Source organism: Dermochelys coriacea, chromosome 25 (genome assembly GCF_009764565.3).
Source record: "Dermochelys coriacea isolate rDerCor1 chromosome 25, rDerCor1.pri.v4, whole genome shotgun sequence".
NCBI classification, from domain to species: Eukaryota; Metazoa; Chordata; order Testudines; family Dermochelyidae; genus Dermochelys; species Dermochelys coriacea.
This window is the reverse complement of record NC_050092.1, coordinates 4,913,686-4,931,177: the sequence shown is the minus strand read 5'-3', so window position 1 is coordinate 4,931,177 and position 17,492 is coordinate 4,913,686. Positions and strand designations below refer to the sequence as shown.

Here is a 17,492-nt window from a genome sequence, read left to right as displayed (position 1 = left end):
AGTGGATGAACCACGCTCCCCCTCTCACCACTGGGGTTAGTTTTAGGGGTAGAAATGGGATAAGAACTCAGACGTTTTCGCTGCTGTTCTGAATGAGTTTCCTGAAGCAGTGGTAAAGATGTTTGAGCCCTGTCTACATTAATAGCTAAATATGTGGGCCGCTGCACCACACCTCTTGCTGCTGTAATATGGGTACTAATTTATGTAATGTTATCTATCATCATCAGGAGTAAAGACTTTGCTGGTCAAATTCTATTCTCAGTGACCCCTGTACAGCCTCATTGTGGTATTGCTGACTCTTGTGAGTTTATTGAGAGTCTTGTAATTTTCTGAAAGCCCTGGCTCCTGGAGTCCTGGGAATAAATGAGAATCTTGGTTTTCCTTAAAAAAAGAATGCTTTCTACAGAGAAAAACTTGGAAATGTGACCCAAGGGTAACCTAAAGCTAAGAAACCAAAATCTCACCATTTTTTAATGATAATCTCCTGATTTGGAGTGGGTGATACTGCCATTGCTGTCAATGGGTGTTCACAGGTTTAGCTGGTCAGAACTTTCCTAACAATCCTGTTAATGCCGTGTAAGTTGGCACCATTGTTTGCCTGGATGGCATTGACAGATGCTGGTTCTGCTGATGACAGCTGCAGGGTCAACTGCGAATAAGCAGGCATTCATAAGCAGTCTGCTGCACAAAAGCTGGACCTGAGGAATCAGTGGGATGGGAAATCTCCTTTCTGGAACCGTGCTTAGCAATAAGACCTGCCGGTATAGCCCCGCCAGTTCACACCAGGCCTTACACTCCTAGAGAGAGGAGCTTCCTCTGTCCCAAAGAGCTGTGCCAGGCAGAGAGGGCAGCACTACAAGAAGCAGCAACGGAAAAAGAAGTGGAAGCAGGAAGGCAAGAGGATTGGGAAGAGCATAAAGGGGAACTGGAGGAAGTTCACAGATTCAAAGGCCAGAAGGGACCATTGAGATGATTTAGTCTAACCTCCTGTGTAACATGGACCTGGAAATTCCCCAAATAATCCCTAGAACAAATCTTTTAGAAAAACATCCAGTCTTGATTTCAAAATTTTCAGTGATGGAGAATCCTCCACGACCCTTGGTGAGTTGTTCCAGTGGTTAATTACTCTCACTGTTAAAAATTTATACCTTATTTCTAGTCTTATTTGTCAAGCTTCAACTTCCAGCTATTGGATTTCTGCTAGATTGAAGAGCCCATTATTTAATATTTGTTCCCCATGTAGGTACTTACAGACTGTGATCAAGTCCTCCATTAACCTTCTCTTTGTTAAACTAAATAGATTGAGCTCTTTGAGTCTGTCACTATAAGGCATGTTTTCTACTCCTTTAATCATTTTTGTGGCTCTTCTCTGAACCCTATCCAACATCCTTCTTGAGTTGTGGGCATCAGAACTGGACACAGGATTCCAGCAGTGGTCGCACCAGTGCCAGATACAGCGGTAAAATCATCTCTTTGCTCCTATTTGAAGTTCCCCGATTATACATCCAAGAATTACATTAGCCCTTTTGGCCACAGTGTTGCACTGCGAGTTCATATTCAACTGATTATCTACCACGACCCCCAAATCTTTTTCAAAGTCATTGCTTCCCAGGATAGAGTCCCCCTGTCAGTATGCCCTGCATTCTTTGTTCCTAGATATACCTATTACACTTAGTCCTATTAAAATACATATTGTTGGCTTGTGCCACGTTTACCAAGCAATCCAGATCACTCCGCATTGTGACCTGTCCTCTTCACTATTTACCACTTCCCCAATTTTTGTGTTATCTGCAAACTTTGTCAGTGAGGATTTTATGTTTTCTTCCAGGTCATTAATAAAAACATTAAGTAGTATAGGATCAGAACCAATCCCTGCGGGACCCCACTGGAAACACACCTGATCAATTCCCTGTTTACAGTTACATTTTGAGACCTATCAGTAAGATAGATTTTAATCCATTTAATGTGTGCCATGTTAATTTTACATCTTTCTAATTTTTTAATCAAAAGACCATGCGATACTGGGTCAAATGCTTTACAGAAATCTAAGTCTATTACATCAACACTATTACCTTTATCATCCAAATTTGTTATTCCATTCAAAATATCAAGTTAATTTGACATGCTTTATTTTCCATAAACCCATGTTGACTGGCATTAATCATAGTACCCCCTTTTTATCCGTTATTAATCAAGTCCCATATTAGCCTCTCCATTATCTGGCCCAGGATCGATGTCAGAGTGACAGGCCAAAAATTATCTGGGACATCCCTTTTACCCTTTGTAAATACTGACACAACATTAGCTTTCTTTCAGTCATGTGGAACTTCTTTGGTGTTCTAAGACTTATTGAAAATCAACATTAACGGTCCAGCAAGCTCCTCAGTCAGCTGTTTTAAAAACTGTTGGATGCAAATTATCCAGACCTGCTGATTTAAAAATGTCTGACTTTAATAGCTGCTGCTTAACATCCTTTGAGTTACTAGTGAAATGGAAAGAGTTTTATCATGTAATATATTTCCCATATTCATTGAACACATCTGCTTTTTCTGCATTTTTTTTTTGATAATTCTACCATTTCCATCTAATAATGGACCAATACCATTGTTAGGATTCTTTTTGTTCCGAATATACTTTAAAAGATCCTCCTTGTTGTCCTTAACTCACTGGTCATAGATGTTTCCTTTTGTCCCCTTGCTTCCCTTCATCAGTTTTCTGTAATTCCTAGCTTCTGATTTATGTTCATTATTATCTGCTTTCTATTTTTTCTAATATATTTTTTGATCTGTATAGTGGCCTTCTCCTTCCCTCTAAATTAGGTTGTTTTTTTAACCAATAAAGCCACCTTCCTCGATTGTGAGAAGTGAGAGCTGAGTCTCGAGAGGAGCTGGATTATGCAAGTGGTGCCTGGTTTATAATTTTTATTTGTAATTACCTGCGTGATTAATGGTATTTATGGAAGGCTAAGAATTTTCTTGGAACCAAACTTGCTGTGTATTTTTTTGTGTGGAAATATTTCATAGATCATTTGAACTTCGTTCTTTCTCCTCTGCCCCCACTTTTTTTTGGTTTTCGACTCAGGTTTCTTTTTCCCAGCAGCAAGATATGTGTTGCGTCCCTTTTAGGTGACAGTTAATCCAGATGCATGTACACGTGCACACACCCAGCTTCCATTTCAATGATGTGCCTCAAATCCTGCCAGCTGCAGGTGCTTAATTAGCTGAGCTGTTTGTTTGGGGGTTTTTGGCAGCAGCTGGGAACATCGGTATTTCTGAGCTGCTGAGCAATCCAAGCAGAAAATAATAACACAAAAATTATTCATTGGTACAATGGGGCTCAGAAATGCCAAGTATATCAGGGAGATGCTATATATTAGAACTTTCTCTGAGCACAAAAGCTCCCTTCTGAAGGGGCCAGTCATGCCCAAAGCAGGAACCACATGGCCCTCCTTATGCATTCCAGCTTGAGTCAGTGAGATGTAACATCAGATTCTCTCTAGGGTTAGTTTATTTCTGGAGAAACGCATTTTTTTTAAAAAAAGAAGTGCTTTCTCCGTCGGTGAGATTTTTGCCGTTTCCAGTGTCAGGAGTGGGGGGGGCAGGAACAATTCTCCCTCTCCTCAGGGGCTCCCAACTGGGGAACGTGGGCACTGCCACTGCACCAGCCTTAGCAGGGCAACATACCTCCTGCTGCACCCTCAGCTGACGCAGGGAGGAAGAGGAGCCATGGGTCTCTCTCTGACCCCTTCCAGCCATCTCCTGCTTGTGTGGGACACTAGGAGGACCAATGAGACTCGGTGCAGAAGTTGAGATCTGACAGCTGTAGGGATGAGGCAGGGCTGTATTGTATTCAAAGGGAATTCTTTATTGAGGCTGCTGGACACAGACAAGCCTTGTGGTTCTCTCTGGCTTTGAAGCGCCTAGCCAGTGCTGTCCAGTGTCACTGCACAGGGATCCCCTACATTGGGGTGTTAATTCACACCTTTGGGATTTTGGGGAATGGTTATTTTGGAGTAAACGTGTCCTATTTGGTAACAAAAGATATGACCTAAAACAGATTCACTTATTTTGGTGCAAGTTTGTACGTATACCAGCCCTTGATCTGGACTCAGCAGCCATGCCCAAATTGGAGCTGCACTACAGAGAACTGACATCCCCAAAGTTCAGGCGAATTTGGATCTGGGGTTGTCAGATCTGGGATCGCCTTGCCTCAGGGGTGTTGTGAGTGTCTCCCTAAAGTGTTTGGTGCTCATGTGTGTCGGGGCAAACAGCATCCAACTAAATTGCGCTGTGTCGTAATCAGAGTGATGGGAAGAGGAAAAAAGGAAAAGAGAGAGAAAGAGACACTTCAGTGAAAGAAGAGAGAAAAAGAAGGAAAAAAGGGAGGTGATCAAAGGGAAGGCATAAAAAATAATGACAGGGAAGACTTCTGTCTGGGATTATTACCTAATGAGGTAATTAATGCTTCATGCCTCGCTAGTTCCTTTCATCCAAAGATCACAAAGCATTTCACAAACAGTAATTAAACTCCACAACATACCTGTGCAGAAGGTCTTTGGATTACTGGGCATAAAGCCAATCTTGTAATTGACTGAGGCACTTGCTCTCTGGGTGTGATAGACACTTGGTTGGGATTGCAGGAGGGGACAGAGTTTCTCCTACATGATGATGGTCCCAATCAATTTCTTGTAACCTCTTGAGGGGGGAAATATCGAGGAGTTGTTCTGAGCATCTGGGGCTGAACTAAGGTGAGGCTAAAAGATAATCCATGCTGATGCTGCTGTGTCAACTGTTAGTGCTGGCTTAATCTTAAATACAGGTTTGGTCACCTCATCCCAGAGAAAACCACATCAATGTTGGGCCAGATCCTGGAGCCCTTCTTTAGGCATTGGCCACTCTGATTTGAGTGGGAGTCCTGTCCCTGCAAAGTCTGAATAGCTGTAATGAATTCATGAGCTGCAAAGCTATGATTAACCACTGGAACGAACTCCCAAGGGCAGTGATGAACTCTGCATCTCTCAATGCCTTCAGATCCAGACTGGCTGCGTTTCTGGAAGAGATGTTTGCTCAAATCTAAATTATTGGGCTCAATGCAGAGGTAACTGGGTGGAATTTTAGGGTATCCCAAGGATGTGACTTAGAGCACTTAAAGTCAAATTCTTCCAGAATAATCTGCACATGCACTTGGGGAATCATTGCTAGATTTTGCTCTAAACATACAGGCCTTTATTACTTAGGCTAAACGAAACTTCCTGTAATTGATGCTATTAGCAGGACCTGTGCTGCATCTGAAGGTACTAAAGGAGTTGGCGGATGTGATTGCAGAGCCATTGGTCATTATCTTTGAAAACTCAGGGTGATCGGGGGAGGTCCCAGATGACTGGAAAAAGGCTAATGTAGTGCCCATCTTTAAAAAAGGGAAGAAGGAGGATCCTGGGAACTACAGGCCAGTCAGCCTCATCTCAGTCCCTGGAAAAATCATGGAGCAGGTCCTCAAGGAATCAATTCTGAAGCACTAGAGGAGAGGAAAGTGATCAGGAAGAGTCAGCATGGATTCACCAAGGGCAAGTCATGCCTGACTAATCTAATTGCCTTCTATGACAAGATAACTGGCTCTGTGGAAGAGGGGAAAGCAGTGGACGTGTTGTTCCTTGACTTTAGCAAAGCTTTTGACACGGTCTCCCACACTATTCTTGCCAGTAAGTTAAAGAAGTATGGGCTGGATGAATGGACGATAAGGTGGATAGAAAGCTGGCTAGATTGTCGGGCTCAGCGGGTAGTGATGAATGGCTCCACGTCTAGTTGGCAGCCAGTATCAAGTGGAGTGCCCCAAGGGTCAGTCCTCAGGCCAGTTTTGTTCAATAACTTCATTAATGATCTGGATGATGGGATGGATTGCACCCTCAGCAAGTTTGCAGATGACACTGAACTGGGAGGAGTGGTAGATATGCTGGAGGGTAGGGATAGGATACAGAGGACCTAGACAAATTAGAGGATTGGGCCAAAAGAAATCTGATGAGGTTCAACAAGGACAAGTGCAGAGTCCTGCACTTAGGACGGAAGAATCCCATGGACCGGTACAGACTAGGGACCGAATGGCTAGGCAACAGTTCTGCAGAAAAGGACCTAGGGGTTACAGTGGATGAGAAGCTGGATATGAGTCAACGGTGAGCCCTTTTTGTCAAGAAGGCCAATGGCATTTTGGGCTGTATAAGTAGGGGCATTGCCAGCAGATCGAGGGATGTGATCATTCCCCTCTATTCGACATTGATGAGGCCTCATCTGGAGTACTGTGTCCAGTTTTGGGCCCCACACGACAAGAAGGATGTGGAAAAATTGGAAAACGCCCAGCGGAGGGCAACAAAAATCATTAGGGGGCTGGAGCACATGACTTATGAGAGGCTGAGGGAACTGGGATTGTTTAGTCTGCGGAAGAGAAGAATGAGGGGGGATTTGATAGCTGCTTTCAGCTACCTGAAAGGGGGTTCCAAAGAGGATGGATCTAGACTGTTCTCAGTGGTAGCAGATGACAGAACGAGGAGCAATGATCTCAAGTGCAGTGGGGGAGGTTTAGATTGGATATTAGGAAAAACTTTTTCACTAGGAGAGTGGTGAAACACTGGAATGCGTTACCTAGTGAGGTGGTGGAATCTCCTTTCTTAGAGGTTTTTAAGGTCAGGGTTGACAAAGCCCTGGCTGGGATGATTTAGTTGGGGATTGGTCCTGCTTTGAGCAGGGGGTTGGACTAGATGATCTCGTGAGGTCCCTTCCAACCCTGATATTCTATGATTCTATGATGACCCATTTGATTTCTGTAGGCCAGCTAGAACACTCATTTGCTCCTGCACAAGGCCAGTACATTGCTTCAGGACCTAAAGAGATATGCAGATATTTGATCCAGAGAAGAGATCATGAACTCTGGAGAAGTTGGGAAGTAGGTTTCGAGTCAGTTCGGAATGCTGCATCTAGGTAGCAAGGCTGGGAAAATGACTCGCGGCCTGAGTGAGAGAAATTAAAGCTGAGGAACTAGATTTAGTCCTGCCACAAGTGGTTTCAACCCAGCTGGACTGACATCAACTTAAGCCAGCAGAGAGTCTGGCACTGTAAGTGTTTTGTGCGGAAAGGAGATTAATAGGAAATGTGATGGAAGAAAGTAGCGTAACAAATGGGATTGTTGCCCCTCATTGTAATGAAAAGATACCGCCTTTAAAACAGATGGAAAGAAAATACTTTTTTATGCAACACATAATCAACCTGCTGTGGAATATAAACTGAGACAAGGAGTTAATTAAGGAGAATTGGACGTCAGTGTGAATAACGTGTATTTACACATGCTGGGGTTATAAAATCTAGCCAATATGAGGCTTCAGGGCAGAAACTTATCACTGTCTGAGGTCAGGAGAAAATTACTCCACTGTGGAATGATATTGCATTCTGGGGTATCAGCCCCAGAGAGCTTAAAGAACCAGGGCAGCACAGTTAAAGTGAAGGAGTACTTGTGGCACCTTAGAGACTAACAAATTTATTTGAGCATAAGCTTTTGTTAGTCTCTAAAGTGCCATAAGTACTCCTTTTCTTTTTGCGAATACAAACTAACATGGCTGCTACTCTGAAACAGTTAAAGTGAGTTGCCATCCCATGAAAGGAAAAGAGCTGTAGAACAATGAAACCTTGCTATGCTTATTGTTCATTATTGTAAAGACGTTTGGTTCCTTTGCTTTCTAGATTCCGGCAGCATGACCAACCAGGAGTCACTCGAGAGCTACCTGAATGGAAGTAAGAAGCAGTTAGGTCAGTGCAAGATGGCATAGCTGGGTTGTTTGGCATCGGGAGAGCATGGATTGGGACAGGAGATGGGGCAGGCGAGTATGGTATGTAGGGATCCATAGAAAGTGGGAGAGTTAGAAACCTTGGCTAAGAATGTCCCAGCTTAGCTGTAGCTATACTCTGGTACTAAAAAAAGATATTGTAGGATCTATTTAAATAATTTTGTCTGGGGGACTGTTCATTCACCAAGGTTTCGGTTGTGCCATTAAATCACCACCTCTGCCCCGGGATTGTTCCTGTGGGTAAATGACTGAGACAGACCCCTCCTGCCCCCTTGGAAAGGCTGGACTGCCCATCCCAGGCCAGCTCTGCTCGGCTTGATTTTCCCCAGTGGACTCCAGCCCCAAAGTAAGTGCTGGTTTCCCTCAGTCCTCAGGCACCAGAAATCCAAGAGCCGAGCTTGCAACAGGCTCCGGAGCAGGAGTGAGTGGCAAGAGAAGGCTTCCGGTGTTCTCTGTAGCCCACAAAAGCTTATGCTCAAATAAATTTGTTAGTCTCTAAGGTGCCACAAATACTCCTGTTCTTTCTGTCCCCTTGCAGTCTCTACACCGGGCTGGACACAATCTAGTGCTTAGTGAGGAGCAAAGAGAAAACTGGGGCTGGAGCTGTGTCTGGCTGGAATGGACTCTTGCTCTGCTCCAGTTGCCCCAAAGGCCACCTCTAATCAGGCCTGTGGGATCCCAATCCCAATGGGTCCCAAGGTCCTGCCTCCTTGGGGAAAGCCATTCATGCCCTGCAGCAAGCCGTACCCGAAGCTCCTTCCGGGTCTTATGGTGCTGTCATCTGTCCTGGTTCTGCCTCGTTTCCCCACGGGCCAGAGACTGTTGCCCAGAGATTGGCTAATGGCTCAGCATTTGGCTGCTTTTCCAGATTTCACCTGGGAGGTGAAGGCCAACGACCGAGCCTATCACAAACAGTTCAAGAAGAGAGCCGCTTTCTGCCTGACAAGGAAGAAATATGAGGTGAGTCACCTTGCTTCAAGCCTATGCTTATTTTTGGCCACTAACGTCTCCGCTGATTTCCCAGCGGGCAGTGCAAGCCCCTTGGCCGTGGACGGGGCTTGAGCAGACAGGTCTCCAGAGTAGCTGACTGGAAGTGCTGTTTTCGCGAGTGTCTCATTCAACATGAGGAGGGTGGGACTGGCCTGCCGTATGATTGCTGCAGTGTTTGCCAGTCATGGTCCGGAGCAGTGTGTAGGGCCATTGAGATTTTTCTGAGAAGGGAGTTTGGCTTTGTGTGCTTGAGGGAGCCACGTGACCTGTAGTGGCTGGTCCGTAGAGAGCATAAGGGACCGGATAATGCTCCCTGCTAACGGAAGGCTCCCTTAGCTCAAGTGGTAGAAGCCGCTGGGGTTTTTTTTTTTTGGAGCAAGGTTCTCGTCCTGCTTCTTCAGAGGTGTGTGAGTTTTGTGCGGTGACTGGGTAGGATCTGTTACCGTGGGACCTGGCAGCAGAGGTAAAACCAAAAAGCCTGCATGTGAGGGAGGGGATAAGAAAGGGTAGGGTGGAGTGTGTAACCCACTGACTGTGTTACATGCTCCCCTCTGTGCCTGTTCCACTGAGGATGCGAGTCTGTGGCTAGGCCTGGCTCTTTAGCTCAAGCTGGAGCAGCTTGTTTTTAGCTCTGGAGGTCCCTGGTTCAACCCCTAGTGTCAGCCACAATGCCAGCTGGCTGGACCCACCCAGAATAAGACTGGGAGATGAGCTGATAGGCTCAGATGCTCAAAGGTATTTAGGCTCCTGACTTCCATTGTTTTCAAAGGGAGTTAGGCACCTAAACACATGTGAGGAATTGGGCCATGAAGAGTAAGAGCCTGATTCCCAGTTGCCCTGCACCTTGGGCAGTCATTCACTGGCTGCAAAGCGGGGGTTGGATGCTTCCACTCTGACTTGGTAGTGCTTTGTACTGGCGTAAAAGATGACGCAGAGCCCAAGGTGGAGGAGCGGGTGTGGGGGGAAGGAACTCTGCTTCCTCCATATACCCCCATCTCTCGGTGTAGATCCCTGGTACTTTCTAGGCCCAGCAGCCCCACTGCAGAGTGAATCCAGAAGGGGACGCCTTGCTGGGATATCCTATGCCCCATGAGATCCCAGTGGCTGGCAGGAAGCCCCGCTCTGCCCCAGCCCAGCTCTTGCTGTGTCCTGAGAAAGCCCAGCCATGGCAGTCTTTAAAATGCTCCTTCCAGGATAACGCCATCAGGACAGCCAAGTACAACGTCCTGACCTTCTTGCCACTCAACCTCTATGAGCAGTTCCATCGTCTGGCCAACCTCTACTTCCTTTTCGTCATCCTCTTGCAGGTGAGATCTCGCTGGAGGTCGGGGGGAGACTGTTGGGCCTGCCAAGCCAGTGCCCCGAGATGGGCACAGAGGGGAGAGAGAGGCTGTCTAAAGAAGGAGCTGTGTCTAGTACTTGAAGCTGGGAACTGCGAGTTAGGACTTCTGGGTTCTAACCCCAACTTTGCTACAGGATCGCTGCATGATCTGGGGCAAGTCCTTTCACTTCTCTCGGCCTTCATTTGGGCTAGAGCAGTCTCCCTCTCTCTCCGTTTTATGGGGATTTTGGACTATCCGTTGGATAATTTAAGAAGACTGTGTTTCACTAGCAGCTTTCATGCAAGGATCACAAAATACTCTCCACTCCTCACACTGCCCCCATGATGGATATTAGCTGCAGAGACTGTGACAGAGTGACTTGCCCAAGGTCACACAGTGAGCTGCTGAACACAGAACCCAGGAGTCCTGGCTTCCAGTCCTTTAATCACCAAGAATGGGATTTTCAAAAGTTCCTATGCGAGTTAGGAGTCAAATCCCTTGAAAGTCATTAGATCAAAGCTTCTTTGCTTTGGCCTTGTCTACTGTACCAGATTTTAAACCGATTCAGCTAAACTGGTGCAAAAGGCCATGCGGATGCTCTTAGGGATTGGCCACAAGGGAACCAAAATAACCATATGGATTTTAATTCATCCCCTTATTTATTTCAGCGTCAGTCTGTGTGGGGGCTCTCTCATTTCACTACAGGAGTGTTCCATTTCAAAACAACTGGCTTAATTGACCTAAAGCTAGGAAAAGAGACCGGTATTTCGGTTGTTTAGGCAAGCTCTTATTTTGGTTTAACCCAGCTTTGGTTTAACGTCTCGACGGGGGATATTGACCAGAATAGCTTATTCTGCAGCAGCTATTCTGCAATAGCTGTTCTAGCTATTGTGGAATATTTTGTTCTGCAATAGCTGTTCTGGTCAATTTCCCCATGTCACCCTGCCTGGAGTGGCTCACAAGCGTGAGGGCCGACCTCCGGGCAGACTGTCAAAAAGCAGGGCCGGCACCCCAGACCTGTTGTATGTTTTATAATTTGATTTCACCAACCCCGCACCAAATGTGAACTCCCAAAGTCCTACAATATTCTTATAATGGAGTCACAGACAGTCCCCGTAGACACTTCAGTCTATCTTGCCGTCCAGGCAGGCTGGACTAAGTGATAAAAGGTCACTTACACCAACAATTTCAAAATAGTCGGGTAACACCCAGTCCCAAGAGACCAACACTCAGCCAGCGTGATTTGCATCTCAGATCTCACTCCAAAGACAATCCTATAGTAAACTAACTAAAGGTTTATTAGCTAAGAAAAAGAAATGAGAGTTAATGAGAGATTAAAGCAGGTAAAATATATATGTACATGTGAATCACACTCTATAATTGCAAAATCTAGCAGTGGCGCAGTGTTCTACCAGTTTTCCAAAAGTCTTTCAGGGCTACCCAGAATAACTCGGGGGATTTCTGCCTCCTTGTTCAGTTTTCTGCCCTGTTAGAATCAAGACAGACAAGAGATGATGAATTTTTCCTTGGGTCCATATTTTATAGCTTCTCACAGAAACCGAGCTGTCAGGTGGGTTTTTTCTTTATGGCAGGAAAAGAGGAATACACTTAGAGACTTTGATTTTTGATCAGACACATAATGAACACTTGCTTTCAATGCGCAGGAATTAACACTCTCCTACTAAAGTTCTTCATTTGCATTACACAAGGCTCCTCTCTGTTTGATGAGTTACTTAATTACTGCGGTATATGCAATGCAGAAGCTTGCTATTACATTATAACAGGGTACAGATAAAGGAAAGCAATGCCTGCAACATCCCACCAGTTCTTCATGGAGTTTAAACACTAAACACATTTTTGTACATTTCACGTTTACTTTGAACTTTACTAACATGCAAATGAACTGGCCTGGCTTGCAGGTGTGAGTTTGTCAGTTCTCAGCTGATGCCTACACACCAGAGCTGGCCCTTGCCACTTACCAGTGTCACACTCTATGTAGATAAGTCCTTAGTTTGTTTTAGTTTAAATTGATTAGGAAGATCTTTTAAGATAAACTGAAATAAGCTGCTCTTAAACCAATAGTCTGGTCCCAGGTGGAACCAGGAAATTCAGATGCTACCATAGAAAGAGTGGGGAAGTTACCCCAACTCTTCCAACCCTCAGAAAGGATCAGTGCTTCAGGGTCGGGGGTGAAGGCTGTGTCTGGTCCCCCACCCGCCCCTAGGAATGTGATGTTCCTCTTCTCTCTTGCCTCCCATTTCAGACCGTTCCTGAAATCTCCACCCTGCCCTGGTTCACCCTGCTGCTGCCCCTGAGCTCCCTCCTTCTCCTCAGAGGCCTACGGGACCTGATTGATGACATTGTGAGTATGCCATCAGTTTACAGGGCTGGAAATCCACGAAGGGGCCCAGTGCATGGTATGGCTTGCTGGAGAGTCCAGGACTGGGCTGAAAAGGCTGGAAGAAGCCTGGCGCTCCCTGCATCTTTAGGCCTCATCACCCTAGGTGTATCCACATGGAGGCAAGGGGCTGTGGCTATCTACCATCCTCCCTTTGGAGCGGGGATGAGTAACTGGCCCCTTCCCCTGTTCTGGCCTCTCCATGATTGACCCACTCCCCTCCCCTGCTCTTTGGGGTCCCAGCCAATGGACATGCTCCCTCTTAGATCCACAGACATATTGACCGCCCCCCTACTCCCCACGTTCAGGCCCACTGGGCATGCCTTGTGTCATGCTTCGTGGATGGACTCATGACCGTGAGTGCCTATATCCGGGCAGACACCCCTATAATTAGCTGTTACTCACCCAGAACCAAATGTGAACTCCTGGATCACTATCATAGTCTTACCATGGAGTCACAGACAGTCCCTTTAGACCAGTGGTTCTCAACCTATTTACTTACTTGGGTCGCAGGTTGAGAACCACAGCATGCCCCCCCCGAACCCCACCCCTACAGACCCCTATGCTCAACGCCCAAGCCCCCACCCAGAGACCCCTCCACAGAGTGGGGCCAGGAGCTGATCCCGCTGCGGGGCTGGGCAGCTGGGCAGCCCCGGACCCTGCAAGGCTGCAAGGCAGCACAGCCCCGGAAGCCTGGACCCTGCCACACTAAAGGCAGGGCAGCCTGGCAGCCTCAACCCCCCTGCCCCGGGCTGAGCAGCAGGGCAGCTGGGACTCTGCACGCGGGCCCTGCGGCCTTTAGAACACAACTGGGCCGCAGCTGTGTGCTAATTGGGCCACGTACGGGCCACGGGTTGAGAACCGCTGCTTTAGACTCTCCAGCCTATCTGGCAAACTGGACTTAGTGATAAATGGTCACTTACACCAAAAATCACAAAATATTAAGGTTGCTTCCAATCCCAAGAGACCCGTCATTGACCCCAGATCAATTGGTACCCTTGATCTCACACCAAAGATAACGCCTGTAGCCAATCCTGTAATAAAGTATCTAAAGGTTTATTAACTAGGAAAGAGAAATAAGAGAGTTGTTTCCAGGCTAAAGCAAGCAGATATGTATACACAACTGAGATGCAATAAATCCTAAGAGTAACAGAATTGTAGTGATCTGTCACTTCAAAGTGTCTTTCAGGGTGGACCCAGGGGTAACCCCTGGGCATTTCTGGCTTCAGTTTGGTGTCTCTGGCCCTGTCAGAGTTCAAACAGCAAAGAGATGGAAAATGTTCGTGTATCTTTTGTTTTATTTCCTTCATTCAGCCTCCAAGCCCGTAGGACAAGTTTCCTTGGACGTAGTGTTTCCAAGGGGCGACAGACCCATTCACCAAATCTTCGTATTGTGATGTTCCTTGATGGATCATCTGATTTTGATAGTTCTTCTGGCCACCAGGGTAGAGGTGGAGGTAAACACTCTTCCCATCCAGGTTCACAAGTTTAGAGCAAACATTTTCAAAGTTATAAAGCAAAACTTACATATTTCCTGGAATACAGACATTTCAAATAAGATTAATGCATGCAGCAACTTACAAACATGCAATAGAGTTGTAACACTAGTAAATACATTCTTATAGGATTAATATCTATTTTGAGCAACACTACCACATAAGTGAACTGGTCAGGCCTCCAACAACGAATTAGTCAGTTCTTAGCTAATGCCTGCAGGCTGGGCAAGAGCTGGCATCTGGCCTGCCAGTATCACACCTGTGAAGGGCAGATCTCCTCGCTCTGGGGCTGGAACTCCCGGACAGAGCCCGGTGCTAACAGGGATGTTCTCTTGCATCCCTGGTGAACGGGGAAGCCCGACATGGCCTGTCCCTGTCTTTTCTCCTATTTTTGCAGGCCCGACACCGGAGCGACTGGATGATCAACAGCAGACCCTGTGAAATCTTGGTGGGGAAAAGGTTAGGGGCCTTGAGAAATGTCCAGCTGCGAGCTAGAGGATAAAACTCACTCTCTCCAGTCGTTTTCTCCTCCAACATGCGTTCGAAGAAGCAGTGGGTGGGGTGGTGGCAGCTCTGTGCCATTGTCTGAGCCCTAGGGTTCTCCCAATTTAGCAGCTATGCTCAGAGAAGTGATTGTGATGTGTCATCACCCCAGGCTCTCGCATACAGACACACTTTCCCACAACCTGGGGCAGGCCTCATTTGCTCCATCCTTGGGATTAACACATCCCAGTCCCAGCTGGGATGGGGATCCAGGTGGCCCTGGCTCCATGGGACACCTCCTCCTGTCCTAAGTGAGTTTCCTTTCCTTGGAAGGGCACCCAGAGAGTTTCTGCCACTTCTGGCCAATAGGGCTCCTAAAGTGGGGTGCTGCAGTGACATCCCAGCTTGAGATTGCTCTTCTCAGGAGGCAGAAGGGTGCAGAAGGGACTGAAATGTCCCCTCTGAGCCCAGGTCACTAACGGCCCAAAGGCACTGCCATCGATGGCTGCTTGGTGGCTTGCCTGCTAGGCATTGGTGGGTCTCATGCCAGTTCCCATGCCTCGAAACCACTCGCCCAGCTGGCCTCCCCATTGGCAGGCTCAGCGGAGTGGCCAAGGATTGGATGGGCCACACAGACTGAAGTCTCCTCTCGTCCTGGAGGTCAGGGTTGAGGCGCAGGGTCTGGGGAGATGGGAGTGAAACTTACCTTGCTGCTTCCCCCTGCCCTGTGGAGAGAGGCCTCCAGGGCTGTCAGCTCAGCACGTCTCAGCAGTGCTGGTCCCCTCAGTAGCTCGTTCTTCTCTTGCAGCTTTAGCTGGAAGAAATGGCGGGACATCTGTGTCGGTGACATCGTCTGCCTGCGCAAGGATAGCTTCGTCCCGGTGAGTCAGGCCCCTCGTGCTGGGCCGGGCCCCTTACTCCGAGGCCGTAAGCTGGGGAGCGGGGACGAGGGGGGCCTCATCAGGAAAGTCTCTCTGAGGCCTTTTCTCTTTCACTTGCTTTTAAAGGCTGACCTGCTCTTGCTGTCCAGCTCAGAGCCCAGCAGCCTGTGCTATGTGGAGACAGCGGATATTGATGGGTAAGCAGAGGGAGAGACCGTCGGGAGACAACAGCCACCGGCTGGGGCCCAGAAACACCGTAGCCAATGGTCTGAGGCCTCCATATTTGAGAGCCCAGCTGGAGACACCTTGGCCTGGGTTTCAGAGGTGCTGGGTGTCTGAAACTCCGGGTAAAGCCCCTGGCAGCTATGGCTGCTCAGCACCCTCAAAAACCAGGCCCTGAGGGATTCTGAAATGGGACACCCAAAATTCAAAACCTGGGGTGTGTTGCATCTCCAAAGCAGTGGACTACAAGTTTCATCAGCCTCCTTTGTACACCCCCTTTTTCCTGGCTAAGCAGGGACCATATTTCCTACTGGCCCCATCCGCTTTGCACTTCCCATTCCCCTGACTGGGTGAGAGAAATGGTCCTGAACCAGGCTGGGCTCGGTTTGGGGAGCAGGAGCCACACGGCAGCAGGAGGCTGGAGAGAAGCCCCGGGAATCATGTGCACAGCCACAGAGTCAGCATGGATTTGTCAAGAACAAATCATGTCAAACCAACCTGATAGCTTTCTTTGACAGGGCAACAAGCCTTGTGAATGGGGGGGAAGCGGTAGATGTGGTATATCTTGACTTTAGTAAGGCTTTTGATCCTGTCTCGCATGACCTTCTCATACACAAACTAGGGAAATGCAACCTAGATGGAGCTACTATAAGGTAGGTGCAAAACTGGTTGGAAAACTGTTCCCAGAGAGTACTTATTAGTGGTTCACAGTCATGCTGGAAGGACATAACAAGTAGGGTACCACAGGGATCAGTTCTGGTCTGTTTCTGTTTAATATCTTCATCAATGATTTAGATAATGGCATAGAGAGTACACTTATAAAATTTGTGGACAATACCAAAGCTGGGAGGGGTTGCAAGTGCTTTGGAGGATAGGATTAAAATTCAAAATGATCTGGAGAAACAGGAGAAATGGTCTGAAGTAAATAGGATGAAATTCAATAAGGACAAATGCAAAGTTCTCCACTTAGGAAGGAACAATCAGTTGCACACATACAAAATGGGAAATGACTGCCTAGGAAGGAGTACTGCAGAAAGGGATCTGGGGGGTCATAGTGGATCACAGGCTAAATATGAGTCAACAGTGTAATGCTGTTGCAAAAAAAGTGAACATCATTCTGGGATGTATCAGCAGGAGTGTTGTAAGCAAGACACGAGAAGTAATTCTTCTGCTCTACTCCGCGCTGATTAGGCCTCAACTGGAGTATTGTGTCCAGTTCTGGGCGCCACATTTCAGGAAGGATGTGGACAAATTGGAGAAAGGCCAGAGAAGAGCAACAAAAATGATGAAAGGTCTAGAAAACATGTCCTATGAGGGAAGATTGAAAAAACTGGGTTTGTTTGGTCTGGAGAAGAGAAGACTGAGAGGGGACATAACAGTTTTCGAGTACATAAAAGGTTGTTACAAGGAGGAGGAAGAAAAATTGTTCTCATTAACCTCTGAGGATAGGACAAGAAGTAATGGGGCTTAAATTACAGCAAGGGACATTTAGGTTGGACATTAGGAAAAGCTTCCTAACTGTCAGAGTGGTTAAGCACTGAAATAAATTGCCTAGGGAGGTTGTGGAATCTCCATCATTGGAGATTTTTAAGAGCAGGTTGGACAAACACCTGTCAGGGATGCTCTAGATAATACTTAGTCCTGCCACGAGTGCAGGAGACTGGACTAGGAGACCTCTTGAGGTCCCTTCCAGTTCTATGATTCTATGTGGAACCGGCCTTGACTGCTGGACGTTACCGTCAGGTGCAGGCCTGTGTGGGACTTACGTGGGAGCAGCAATGGCTGGGCAGGAAGCCAGGGTGGAGGGGCCCCAATGAGAGGCACTAACTGAGCCTGGCTTAGAAACCTGCCAATGCCCGTTTGCAGGAATAG

At 47.1% G+C, this 17,492-nt stretch overlaps 1 protein-coding gene across 3 annotated transcripts in view; it reads left to right on the top strand.

Moving 5' to 3' along the window:
* The window catches only part of ATP8B3 (ATPase phospholipid transporting 8B3), a 62,926-nt gene that overhangs the window by 13,209 nt on the left and 32,225 nt on the right, over nt 1-17,492 (top strand). For all 3 annotated transcript variants that reach the window (XM_043502690.1, XM_043502691.1, XM_043502692.1), the window contains exons 2-8: nt 7,725-7,790; nt 8,697-8,788; nt 10,012-10,125; nt 12,404-12,502; nt 14,432-14,493; nt 15,326-15,398; nt 15,525-15,595. In XM_043502690.1, the coding sequence (XP_043358625.1) occupies nt 7,725-7,790; nt 8,697-8,788; nt 10,012-10,125; nt 12,404-12,502; nt 14,432-14,493; nt 15,326-15,398; nt 15,525-15,595 (577 nt within the window). The remainder of the gene's footprint in view (nt 1-7,724; nt 7,791-8,696; nt 8,789-10,011; nt 10,126-12,403; nt 12,503-14,431; nt 14,494-15,325; nt 15,399-15,524; nt 15,596-17,492) is intronic.